General features: G+C 54.9%; 1 protein-coding gene across 13 annotated transcripts in view; it reads right to left on the bottom strand.

The window, feature by feature from the left end:
• The window catches only part of PRR5L (proline rich 5 like), a 141,984-nt gene that overhangs the window by 33,923 nt on the left and 94,333 nt on the right, over positions 1-13,728 (bottom strand). For 11 of the 13 annotated variants that reach the window (XM_077863629.1, XM_077863627.1, XM_077863630.1 and 8 more), the window contains one exon: positions 1,022-1,070. The exons of 1 other annotated variant lie outside the window; for it this stretch is intronic. In XM_077863629.1, coding sequence (XP_077719755.1) covers positions 1,022-1,070 — 49 coding nt within the window. Of the gene's footprint in view, positions 1-1,021; positions 1,071-3,018; positions 3,763-13,728 lie in introns of those variants that run through there. One more of the 13 variants, XM_077863635.1, reaches the window with a different exon arrangement.

The raw sequence follows: 13,728 nt of genomic DNA, 5'->3' as shown, positions 1-13,728 counted from the left end.
GGTAGGTCATATTTTTGTTCCCCTTTTACAGATGGGGACAACGAGGCATCCTGCCCGGGGCCAGTCAGCTAGTAAGCAAAAAGAGGGGAACTCTGACGTCACTGAAGTGTCACCCACTTCCCTACTCGGTCAAACAACACATCCCCATGGCCTGCGCGCTGTCCCCCCACCACGTGCCTGTGGTTACAGTCGGGGAAACCACTTGTGTCCGTGGATGAGCGACCATCCTCCCAGGGAGCCCAGAACTTGAATTCAGCAGCCCTGTAACAACAGTGTTTGGGCAGGAGGGACCTCAGATCCCCTGATCCCATCATCTTTAACAAAACAGGCCAGGAGGCTTAGCAACAAGAAATATGCAGTTACTGATGGGTATGGGTATGCGCAGTTACAGTGAAGCAGATGCCATCCACGGGGGGAGGGAGGGAATGTGTGGGGTCCCGTGAGAGAGGCTTTGCCCTTCTCTCCTTGCATCTTCCGTGAGTGCCCCGTGCAATTTCCCAGAGGCTACATGATGTGCAATATCACAACAGCCTGAACGGGGAAGGGATCTGAGGATCCGGCAATCTTCTCTGGGGCCAGACAGTGCAGAGATTTGCAAAGAGAAAACAATGCCGCTCTTCTATTTTCTTTTTTTTTTTTATTCCGAAAAAGTTATTATTTTTCACACAAAAAAATACATGTTTAGGCTAATGTGTCCTAGGTTTACTATGTAAATGAACTAAATATTTTAAATTTCTCAGGTTTAACTTATTTCCCATATGGTGAAGACAGAGATGACCCAAATAAGTGGTCATTTTTAAGAGCATAAAGGAAGCCTGAGAACTGCTGCCCAAGACCATAATCCCTATAAAAGGAGGGACCTATAAAAGGAGGGACCATACTGGCCCTGCACATATCAGGGACTCAGTATCCATGCTTCTGGATGTCGAAAGAACGCCCAGGTGCACAGTATTGGCCATCCCTTTAGGTACACGTATCCACGTACACTGTGATGACAGGTGCTCAGACCCACGCAGCTTACCTGGAAATAGTCTGTAATGAATGATCCAAGTTCACTCTTCAGCAGCCTCCTGGGGAGAGAGAAACACCGTCAAGCAGCCCTTGATGGTACAGGTCCCGGCGTCCAGGTCACAGACACAGGACGACAATGGCACGCTCACCAATGGCCGAGGCACCAAGGCCAGGTCTAAGAAGGGCGTGTGCTAGGCTCTAGCAATACCTCTGCACAAAAGCTAATAGGGAACTCGGCCAGTGGAAATCCTACAGGGGGATCCAGGCAGGCACAGGAGATTTTTTGTTGTTGCTGTTTTTTTGAGAGAGAGAGAAAAAGTGCAAGCAAGCAGGGGAAGGGACAGAGGGAGAGGGAGAGAGAATCTTAAGCAGGTTCCACGCCCAGCACCGAGCCCAATGTGGGGTTTGATCTCACAACTCTGAGATCATGACCCAGCCATAGGAGATTCTAATAGAGTTGTAGAGGCAAGCCAGGCTTCATGTGAAGAAGAAGAAAAGGAGAAGGAGAAGGAGAAGGAAGAAGAAGGAAGAAGAAGGAAGAAAGAAGAAGAAGAGCAAGGAAGAGAAAGAACATAATTTTGTAATCCTCCGTATTTGTAGACTTTATGATTTTAAACACCTGTTTTTTCACACATTCTTCAACCGAAGATTGTAAAGGATGTGCGAGGGGAGGGCAATTACTGTCCCTCGTGTGCAGATAAAGAAACAAATGGAGGCTCAGAAATGGAACAAGCCCGTGGCAGAGTTAAGACTCAAACCCAGGCCGTCTGCACTTTCAACATCTCTCCCCATGCTCCCACCCTGTCTCTCCTCCAAATCCGTTGGGATATTCAACCTGGTGCCATGGCTTGGGTGGTCCCAAGGACTTGGGACCTGGTGCCATGGCTTGGGTGGTCTTACCACCCGGCCCCAAGGAAGTCCTTCAAAGGGGACTGCACCCGGGAAAACAGATTTTATTTATCCAGCAACAAACGTTTATCATCGAGCTGTCCTTTTTGTGCCAGACATTGTGCTGGCACCACACACACAGAAGCAAAGAAACAGATGAGGCCTTGGCAGTGCGGATCGATAGCATGCTAATAAAGACACTCGCAAGACACTTTCAGAGTCTTCAGAGCTACAAAGACTTTTAAAGATAGAGGTATTGGCACCAGACCCCCTTCTCCCTGTGACAAGTCATAGGGCTGCCCTACTGCTCTTTCTTTAATCCAAACGAGGGTGAGGAAGCTAGAAACAAGAATAACTGGCTCCCCAAATCCGGTGAGTTCCCTAAGGGAGGGGGGTACACTCTTCACAACTTCAAATGATTTCATTGACCCATCCCACCCATCATGGTCATTAAGGAACAAACGCTCAGGCTTCTGACAACCTCCCCCCCCACGCACACACCCCAAGAACGTGTTCCCACATGTCGCTGTGGGAGAAACGGGAAGTTACACTGAGGTATTATTATGTGCAGATCATAGGTGCAATAGGAGTGCAAAGGAAGAAGAAAGACCATCCATGATCTAAATCCTTGTGTCAGACCCCTGGAAAGCTGCAAACACATGTCGACCTCGGAAAAGACCTTCCTTTTCCCACGACAGAAAACGTGCCTGTGGTGGACAGTGCATTTTGAGGTCCGACGGCACGGCAGGCTCCTGGAAGGCCACCCCATGAACACAACCCAGCAGCTCGGCCAGGTGTGGGCGGGTCTGGCGAGGGGCCGGGGAGCCTGCATCAGTCAGCAGGCCGCGGGCAGGAGCCTTGGAGGCCAGAAGCGTCTCTTAGACAGAAAACAGAAACCTAGTGGGCAGCCCCAGACGGAGGCTTTCGAACAGGAAGAGTCAGGGAGGCCGCTTCTGACTGCTGGAGGGAGAAGCACCTGCCAGCATGGTCTTCATGGCCACTGGGAAGCCCCGAAACCCTAAGTGAAGAAGCCAAGCTTCCCCCAAGGGAGCAAAGACAAGTCCTGATAATAATGAGCTACTACGAACAGAGTTACCCAAGCACTTCTTGGGCGCTCACCATGCTGAGGGACCCCGCCGGCCCTGATGCCAAGCGATGGGCTCTTTCCAGAGGTGACCTGAGGCATCCACGCTGGGCAACACTGTGCTCATGAAGATGCTTCATAAAATGTAAGGAGAAAGAGGCCAGTGGCAAGGTAGTCCTTCAAGGTCAGCTGCTACGGAAAACTGTCTGCAGCCCAGCGGAGGAGGGCTCTATGTGTCCTTCTAAGTGCGCCTCTACGTGCGCATCGTTGACTGAGGCTGGACAGGGTCAGACGGGTGGTGACTGCCCGGGGACTCCTCACGGCGGCACTCCGGGAGCGTCACGAGGCTCCCCAACGGGGGGATCCAAGAGGTATGTGCCCCCCACCCATCCGGGGAAGCCGGGGGGCTGTGGCCTACAGGGAGAAGGTACAGCACCACTGGGTACCAGCAAGCCACGGCCACGGCCACGGCCAGGATTCTGCGGGGCGTCACAGGAAGACCAAGCTTGAGGGAGGAGCAGAGGCTGAAGAGCTGACTTGACACAGGCACCAAGACCAGGGCGCAGCAGAAAAGGACGGAAGCTGGAAGTAGCCGTACCAGGAGCAATGGTGATTGGGGGGTGGGAGGGGTGGGGAGTGAGCAGAGGACTCGGGGAGATGCTTGCACCACACGGAGGGGGATCCTCAGTCCTTCACGGAGCAGGAGCCAGACGCGGGAGTCTGCACAACGATCTGCTTTCTGTACTTGACGCATAAAGGACAATTTATGACCGGGTATGAGAAGAGAACCAGACGTTTGTCCTTTCCTTCCATCCTGAGGTCAAGGCCCTGTCCGCGAGGTATGGTTATGTAGACTCAGCCAAACGGAACAGACCCCATCGGGTCACTTAGGTCAACATCCTGTTGCTCTGGGGTGGGGCGGGGGGGGGTATTCAGGAGGCTGCTCTGTCCCCGACAAGACCTGTCCTCCTTCTGAGCATGCGATGTGTTACACAAGGTCCCCACATACACACGTATACACACAGAGTTTTTGCTGAAGCAAAATATGGGAATCAACACAAATGTGCACCAGTAAAGTGCTCACCAAAAATTAATGGTCCATTCGTACAATGGAATTCTATGCAATGGTTTAAAAAAAGGGGGGGGGAGGACTCTAATGATATGTAAAGATCTAGGTTATATTAAGTTAAAAAAAAGAAAAGCAAGACGCCAAACAGTGTGTATCGTATGCTACCCTGTGAAAAGATAAGAGAAAAATAAGAATATGTATTTTTATTTTTTTTAAATTTAAAAAAAATTTTTTTTATTTTTATTTACAGATTACCAATTCACTCAGGTGTCACATCTGCTCTTTTAACTTACTGTTCTGCAACGGCTGCGTGATTTGGTTTCCCACAGGCCCTGTGAACCGAAATAGTTGAAACACACGGCGCATGTGTGCATCCTAAAAAGTATATACAAACACGCCGGGTTTTGGCTCCTCCTCTCCATCCCCCCCAAGTAAGGAGCTGGAGAAAGCTGAAATCCTTGCTGGAAGTTAAGTAGGGCAATGAAACATTTTAGCAGACTTTAGTCCTTTAAGTTAGGAGGAGACACAGAGCCCTGCTGTGTGGGTCTCCTATAAATTGTGGAGTGTCCCCGGCTGCTTTTCCATATATATGTTCCTGACATACACTCGATTCTTCATGGTACATACCTCATGGGGTCAAAATTTCTGAACAAAGCAGACACATATTTTAAAATATTAAAAATATAAAATAAAATAAATAAAAATAAAATATAAAAAATCTTCAAAAATTTTTTTAAAAATTTAATTAACAAGAACCACCACCAGGGTTTAGATGGTTTGCAGCCAAGAAGGAATTCTGGGGTCGTGCTCCCAGCGAGGTAGCAATGTCAGAAAGTGGGTGGCCCTAGGTCACGAAGAATCCCATCAAGGCCCAAGAACTGGTCAACCCCAATGCACCTCAGCCTGGCAGCCTGAGAACTCAACTCAGAGAGGAAAGTGGGGAGGAGGTCAGAGCTGGCCCAGCCATCGGGGCGCAGACTGCCGCTGAGTCATACCGCAAAATCTCCAACCTGTTTCTATACTTGGTGTTTACTCGCCTTGCACTTGGTTTACAAGGAAAGGGTACTTCTGAAAACCATGATCTTAGCTGAACTGAGAGAAAGAGGGATTTTCCACGTCTCTGTCTTGAAACACCATCTCCAGGGGGAACTCGGCAGTAGCTTCCCTCCAGAGCAACACAGAGAGGATAGAGATCCACGAGCCCGTTCGCTGAGTCACAGGCATTTCCTGAACACCTGCTATGTGTCAGACACGGTGCTGGCTGCTAGGAGGAGGGATGAGCAGAGCCTGGGCAGTGATTTCTTCCCACCCGGGGGCCAGGGTCTCATGAGGCACAGGGGCACCGTCTCCTCCAAAAAAGAACAGAGAATAAAGCATCACAGCGTTAGAGGTGTGTAGGCCCAAACTCACACTGGGACAGCTCACCCTGTAACCTTCCTCACGGACTTTGTAAGTTTAGTTTGCAAAGCACGAGAAAGAGGAGCGAAGCAGGAGGAATGACCTCAGAATTCACCAGCCTGTGGTGTGTGGTTCCCTAGATGCAAAAGAGATGAAAACTCTCATCACCGATCCCTGGGACACCTGTCCTGGCCAAGGCCTGGGTGCTAAGAATTGGGCAGCTCTCCTTCCACTTTTTCCACCTCCCCCTAGGGTGTTTTCCCCTGAAAACAGGAATGCAATTACTTATTGGAACAAATAAACAAAAATAAGGAATACATTGCTCCTAGGGTGGAGCTGGATGATTATCCCCCGCCCCCCCCCCCCCGTTTGAAGTTTATTAAGCACTTACTAGGCGCCAGGCACTGTCGTCTGCGACATACCCAACATGCGTTTCCTCCTTTAAGCCCTCAGATGGTAGTAATGTCTCTGCCTGTTGTACACCAGGAGGCCGACCCCCAGAGGTCACCACGGTGGGGAGGGCGAATGGTGAGCACAGGACCGGCCAGTGGGGGGGGGGGTGGCGCCTCATGGAGCTTGAGGGCCTTGGGGGCCGGGGGGCGGGGAGGCTGAAGCCCGTTGTCTGTGATGACTCAGGTGAGTTCCTTACACCTGTTCCCCGGCTGGGGCTCCCCGGTAGCGAGGATACTGCGCTACAGACTTACTACACGGGCTAAGGGAGTTCATCCTCGACCGGTTGGCTCCCAGAGCAGCCCTGGCCCCCGCAAGGTTGGGCAGGTGCACGCTGCCCAGGGCTGCAGATCCCCAAGGACTCCCAAGCCCTTGAGTCCACGGCTTCCCAGCATCTTCTTAAAGGGCAGCCGGACCAGCCTATTCCCAAACCCCAGTGAGACTCAGGAAGGGGGCCAGACCTCAACGGTGGAAGGGTAAAGAGGAAGGATGGGGGAGGGGTCGGACTTGGGGGGACAGGTGGCTTGGCTGAGGCTCCGGCTTCTCCTGCTTCACATACTGGGCCTCCTCACCAGGTGTCATCTGCAGATAGAACCCTGCTGCTGACCATGACCATGACCACCAGCACCAGCACCACAAGCACCACCAGCACCACCAGCACCACCAGCACCAGCACCACCAACAGCACCAGCACCAGCACCACCAGCACCAGCACCAGCACCAGCACCACCAGCACCACCAGCACCAGCACCACCACCAGTAGCACCAGCATCAGCAGCAGCCAGGGATCTGGATGAAGGAAGTGGGGGCCCAGGCGTCATGGCAAGGGAACGCTCATGTGGACCCAACAACCCAAAAGGGAAACGGGGCACAAGGTTCAGCCAGAAAGGCCACCATGGGGGAAAAAAATGGGGAACCACTCACTTGTCTGTGTTATGTCACCCCTACTCCCCCGCCCCCCTCCCCAGGCTGACTGGGCGAGACACCACCCCAGATGACAAGATTTCCTGTTATTACACAGACCCGCCATCTCGCCCCTCACTGTCTTGTCAACTCAACTTCCCACTTTTGCAGCCTTGAAAGTAAACAAGGCCCTGCCAGAGCTGGATCCCACCCAATGGGGAGGCATGGGGACCGCCGGGGGTGAGGTGGGGGGCAGAGGGCACAGGGGCGGCCTAGAAGAGGGACAGAGACCACCTCGGGGACAAGCCACGGTCTCCCTGGCACAGGAGGAAAGACTCAAAGCAGCAAAATCCCAGGGGATTTGAAGCAGTTTGTGGACGGGTGTCACGGGGCTCATGTTTTGCCAACAGTCAGAGGAGTCGTTAAATATTGCCTGGTTGTCATCGGGCAACCAGGGGCTGCCCCGGGCACTCAGGCCCTCCAACCTGGCGCCTCGGCCGGACCCAACCCGTGCTCCTCACAATCCAGGCCCCATTCCTGATACTGTAAGCTGGTCAGTCCCCCTCCACCCTGATCACTAAATCCTTCAAAGGTCACCTCCCTCGTTCCTGCAACAGGACATAGTTTAAGGAGGTGGCCTCTTGAAGCACGTGCATGGACATGCCCCGTGCCTCCTGGGGTCTGTTTTGTTGGGCCGCATCGGGGTGGTGTCCATGGCCCAGGGAGAATGCTAGGATCCCCACACCTGGTGGGCGACAGTGGGGACGGTAAAAAAAAAGATGGAGGAAACCCAAAAAGAGCTTCCATTGACCTTTTTTTTTTTTTTTGATTCAATTTTTTAAAAATTTTTTAAAGATTTTATTTATTTATTTATGAGAAAAAGAGAGGCAGAGACACAGGCAGAGGGAGAAGCAGGCTCCCTGCAGGGAGCCCGACGTGGGACTCGATCCAGGGTCTCCAGGATCAGGCCCTGAGCTGAAGGCAGACACTCAACCACTGAGCTACCCGGGCTGCCCTAAGATTTTATTTTTATGTAATCTCTGCACCCAACATGGGGCTTGAACTTACAACCCCCGAGATTAAGGGTCACGTGCTCCGCTGGGAGCCAGCCGGGAGCGCCGACCTCCTCATCCCGCCGCACACACGACGCCAGGCAGCTGGCCCGCAGCCCCGCTAGTCCTCCGCCGCCTCCGTGGGTGGGAGGAATCCACCCCATCTCACAGATGAGGAGGCTCATGCTCAAGCCTTGGCCGGGGCCGGACACGTAGGCCGTCACTCAAGACGAGTGGACCTCATGGGGGCAGGTAGTTGAGGCGGGTGAGGGCGGCCGGCCGGCCTGGACAGCGGAGGCCGTAGCACGCTCCCCTGAAACCAGCAGCCGGGCCTTGGCGCCCCCTGTTCCGGGCCTGACTGCACATCCTGTGTTGCCCAACGTGAACTTTCCAGAGAGGCCTGGAGTTTTACGGGAGATATCCACATTTCTAAACACTGTGCAGGCCAGCCACCACCACACGGGCCAGCCCCAGAAGTTTCCAAGTTGCCACTTCCCTCTCCCTACTCTTCCCGCCCCCAAAGCCACGCGAGCGTGTCCACCAGAGGGGACACCAGGACCCGCAGGGACGCAGGCAGAGCCCTAGGCCCAAGAGAGACCTCGCCCTGAGCCCTCCCACAGCAGGGGCCTCAGGAGCCCAGGCCCTGCTCACCAGCCAGCATCGGGAAGCCGATCGAGGCCCCGGGACGTCGGGCCTGGACCTGGACAATGTGGGCTCTGGGTGACCCTGGCCACCTACCTGCTACGTGTTTAAGAACACGGGAGGCTCGGGTTCAAATCCCAGCCTGGCTACTGAGCCGCTCTACAACTCGGGGGGAGTCGTCCCGGCTCCCTGCCGTCAGCAGACGCCCTCCCGGGGATGGGAAGACCGGAGGTGCGTTTTCCCTTTTGGGACGGGGTGGGGGCTCGGGCAGCCACATGACTCAGAAGGAGGGCATTTCAACTCGGAGCCGTCAAAGATCAAGCACGGTTTCTTGGAACCTCCTCTTTCCTTGAAAATCTCTGGGGTTTCCTCCCCGCCGCCTCCCTCCCGACAAGAACAGAAGCAGCGTGGTTGGAGAGAGAAGGAAAATGTGAGTTTCCTGCCCCGGGCCAGCTGCAGATAACTCATCTCTGGTTTCCGGAAACCTCGCCTCTGAGCATTCATTTCTGCAGAGAGAGAGAGAGAAAAAAAAAAGTCCTCCTGGGGAGGAGCAGGGGCGGGAGGGCCTGGAGACAGGAGTGGCAGGGAGCTTATGGCCTCAGTTGCCCTTCCTGCCCCGACCCTTTCCTGCTCACCCTTCAGGTTTCAGCTGAGGTATCACCTGCCCCTAGACAATTATGGGCCCATCCTGGGCACCCCTCCGGCGCCCCGCGTTCTGCTAGCACCCCCCTCCGACCTGGTGCCATCACACCCCGCAGGGGCCCCTGCAACCCCCGCTCTCTCTCTCTGCAGGCAGCTCCCCAAGAGCTAGAACCACCTACCTCAACGGCTTCCCCCAAACCCAGCCCAGGATCTGGCCCAGCATCCGCGAGCATCCACCAACCGCATGAACACAGGGACCAGTGGCCGCTCCCTCCACACCCGCCACCCCGCAAACTAACCAAGAAGTGCAAGAAAGCACGTGCATGGGCTCTTAGAAGTGCCAATCAATGTAAATCATGAGTCTCGCAGACTCCTCTAACCCTTCTTACCCTTTGTAGTCACACGCAATCACCAGCCTGGTTGGCTGAAAGGAATGTTCGAGAAGAACGTGCTCTGGTGTCAGGCGGCCTGGCTACTCTGGTTCCCAGGAGAGCTCACGCAACTCAAACCTCAGACCCACGCATGTCCCCCACCACTGCCGAACTGCAGCCGCGTCCGCGTGTTCAAAGCCACGGTGGAGCCCCACAGGGAATGCAAACCCAGAGGGCACCCCGGACCAGCCAGGACAGGTGGGATTTTCGGGCAGGCCGCGTCGTGGACCGTGACGAGCGCGGGTCCCACTAGAAGGCTCTCACTCTCCTCAAGGGTCATATTCTTGCTGTTGGGGATATGACAATACACGAGCCCTGCTGTCGGAGGCAGTTCTGACTTGCGGTCCTCACGCCGACTGACCGTGTGCCCGGACTTATTCGGGGGGGAAATGTGCTGCTTCGTGGAGGTGTGACATTCCTGATGAATTCGTTCTTTAAAAAAGGCCTCCACATCCTCCCCTTGATCTACTAATAACGTATTTTTGAACTCGCCCAAAGGTCCTTCTCACCGCTACCCCGCAGCCTACCTGCTAAAATTTACGCCAGAGCTCATTTTCGATGGCCAAAGTCACCAAATGGCTTGTGATGACCGCATTCTGACACCTAGTCACACGAAACCTTCATCTTCCCGGTCAACCTTTTTTGCATCAATAATGTTTAAATGAGTTCACACTTCCCGGGCACGCCGTTGGCAAGAAGGCCAAGGCTGGCCGCGGCGACCCACGCAAACCACCCTACGTACGCTCCGATTCTGGACGTGGGCAATCCATCAAAGTTTATTACCGTTTGGCTTGAGTGGAACGGAGAACCGAGTCATTTCCTCTCGTTATTTTCTCTGCGGAAAGGAGAAACAGCTGGCTCCTCACCCAAACTTCCAAGTCCGGAACCTTCTCGGAGGAGCCCTGTCCTGGACCATCTCTCGTTCGGGGTGAGCTCACCGCATCCCAACCGCTGGAGGAATCTTTACACGAGACGGTCCACGCGGTGAGTCACACTGCCCGGCGCTCGCCCATCGTGTTATCGCTTCATTGTCGCCCACACTTCACAAGCGTAAGAATGACGATGCTCAACATCTACTACGCACTGGATGCGCGCTCACGGCGTGTTTAGCATTATCTCAGTGCTCCCGACCACCGTGAGGCGGAGACTGTGATCACTCCCGTTTTAGAAAAGCAGAGACCGAGAAAAACAAAGTGCCTTGCCCAAGGTCACGCAGCCAATCTTGAGTCCCAGCCTCTCTGAATCTGGACACTACTTTCTATTAAAAAATAACATTTATTTATTTGTTTGAGAGAGAGCGAGCAGGAGCAGGGAGGTGCAGGGGGAGAAGCAGACTCTCCCACCAAGCAGGGAGCCCAACCCAGGGCCTTGATCCCAGGACGCTGGGGTCATGACCTGAGCCGAAGGCAGATGCTTAACCCACTGAGCCACCCGGGTGCCCTGGATGCAACTCTCTTAACAGGTAAAAAAAAAAAAAAATTTCTACTGGACTTGGCACAGATCCTCCTGGCACAAAGACCTGTCAGGACTGATCGCCAAGAGGGCTCGGCAATCACCAGTCCTGTCTCCTTCCACGTTCTCTGCGCTACGTTCCTATGTCCTGTGCCCCTGCCCCCCCTCCCCTGCGCCCCTCTCCCCGTACTGGGCATGCCTCAACCCTGTCAAGTTTACAGGCCTGCTTCCAAAAGAGAGAAGAAAAGGAAAATCAAAACCCAAGCGTCCACGTGAAGGTTAGCCAGAGAGTGGCAGGCCCGTCTAGGCATTCCGGTTGCAGAAATAAGGGACAGTTGTGCTGCTTGCCACGCAGGCACTGGCAGACGTGGGTGCAGGTGCGGGCCGGCTCCCGTAGTCCACTTGGGACCGGGCCATGCATCTCCGCCCAGCTGGCGTCCTACCTTCTCAATCAGGCTCTGAGTGTCCGTGATGTAAAACCCGTCTCCACTTCTCGCCACTCGCCCAGAGAAGGCCCAGACCATGGGAACCTGGACCTCTGCTTTGACTTCTCCTGGGCTCCAGTCACACGTGGGCGGTCCGTGTCAAACCCCGACCACACGGGTTTCCCACCAGCCTGAACGTGCCTCGAAACTATAGGAAGGACCGGCCAGCAAACCGCTCCCCCCAGCCCAGACCCAACACTGGAAGGGGGAATCGGGGAGGGGGCGTCGTGCTTCTCAGACGGGCGTTAGGAAGCACAGCACGTGATGAAACAGGGGTCCTGGAGGCGTCGTGAGAAGAAGACAAAGACCAAGACCATCCGACCAACCTTTCTTCTGGTCTAAGACCTCTAACCCTACGATACAGTACGGGGAGCGCAGGTGTCGCTAGGGAGGGATCCATGTCCCTGCCACTCTCCTATGTTCCAGGACGCCCCCCCCCCCCCCCCCCCGCTCCTGGCATGCTGGCGTTGGAGACAGGGCCTTCAGGTGGTTGGTCATCAGGCCTCGATGGGGTCATGAGGGCGGGGCCCTCAGGATGGGCTTAGCCACCTCGTCAGAAGAAATGGGAGAGCCTGTAAACAGAAAGGGGGGGCCCTGTGAGGCTCGGCGAGCGGGCCGCCAGGAACCAGGCTCTCCCAGGAGCCGAATCTGCGGGCCCCTTGACCTCAGACTTCCTAACAACCAGAACCGTGAGAAAGAAACGTCTACGGTGTAGGTCACCCAGTCTGCAGGGCTGGTTACGGCAGCCTGGGCAAGTGAATACCCAGTGTCTGAGTCAGCCGGGGGTTCGAGTCCCAACCCTACCCTTTTCTATAGCTCGGTGACCTTGGATGAGAGTCATTTTATTTTTCTTATCCTCCATTTTACGGGTAAACTACGAGGACACCGGCTGCCTCGCAGGGCTGTGAGGCGGGTCCAGTGGGCCAATGTGTGCGAGGGGTGCCCAGGGTGTTCCCAGGAGCCTCCATCCAGGCGGCCTTGGCACTACGACAGCCCCCATTGGCGACGCCCCACAGATGCGTTTGCTTTGACCTGTGCTAATGTTTGGTGGGGGGGGGGGGGCGGAATTCGGATTATTTATCAACATTTAAAAGCCAGGAAATCTCACATAAAAGCCTTCATTTCCGGTCGAGAAACAAGTGGACATGCCACGGGCCCTGCGTCCTTGTCCCGCCAGGGCAATCCCTGTTCAGCTGGGGGTGCGCGCCCGTCTCTGCGCCCTGAGGCCGGCCTCACCCACTCAGAAGACCCGCTGGGCCCCCGAAGGTCCTGAGTTCGTGACCCCTGGGCTACGCGACGCGGCCAGAGGAATCGGCAGGGGCCCCCAGCTGCCTGCCGACAAAAATGTTAAGTACAATTTCAGGATCAGCCTCCCAAAGTGAGGAACAATGAGTACGTCCCTGAGTCACCGGGTTATTTATTTATACGTCCACGGTGGGCCGAAGAACCCTCCCCGAGAGGCCAGGATCTTAAGTCGAGCTCTTGCAACCCAGGGGTTGGCTGACCCAGCTTTGCCCCTGTCACTCGACTGCGCGGGGCCTCAGTTTCCGTCTCTGTAAAAGGAGGCCCTGGGCTAGACGAGCTCTGTTGTCCCCTCCCACGTTTGTATAACCATTACGCGACATCTGAGCTCCTGGGTAGGAATCCAAACACACCTCAGTTTCCTCCTGAGCCCTGAAGGTCTTAACGAGAGCAGAGCTCTTAAGACGCCTCACTGATCCTTCACACGGGGCGCCAAGAACTGTAAACAGGCCCCAAATAATGGCCTTGTTCATGGTCCCACCCACTCGGGGGTTGGGTCTCTAGCTTGGACGTTCCACACTTCCCAGGGAAGTACAGGAGGGCATCGAAAGGCCTGATGCACAACCTCCCGTCCCCAGGAGATCCTGGTGCTCTGGGCGGCCCTGCCGGCCTCTCTGACCTCATTTCACCAAGACACAAGCCAGATCATACTACCCGCCCCCACCCCGATAGTCAACGCACGTGGGCCTCTCCTTGGTTTCTTGCTCATTTGTACCGCAGGACCTTTGCACCTGCAGTTTCACCTGGTTCATTCCCACTGATCCTCCTGAAGAGAGCATGAGCAGGATATCCCACCGCCCCCCCGCCCCGGCCTCGGCCAAATCGAGTCACACGGACGTGTCATCATCACAACAGGTGTGTCGTAGCAGCTGTCACGGCAGCACTTTTACGTGTCCGAGTATGATTAGTTGACGAATGA

Source organism: Canis aureus, chromosome 21 (genome assembly GCF_053574225.1).
Source record: "Canis aureus isolate CA01 chromosome 21, VMU_Caureus_v.1.0, whole genome shotgun sequence".
Classification (NCBI taxonomy): domain Eukaryota; kingdom Metazoa; phylum Chordata; class Mammalia; order Carnivora; family Canidae; genus Canis; species Canis aureus.
Note: the sequence above shows the minus strand (reverse complement) of the source record. Positions and strands in the feature narration are given on the sequence as shown.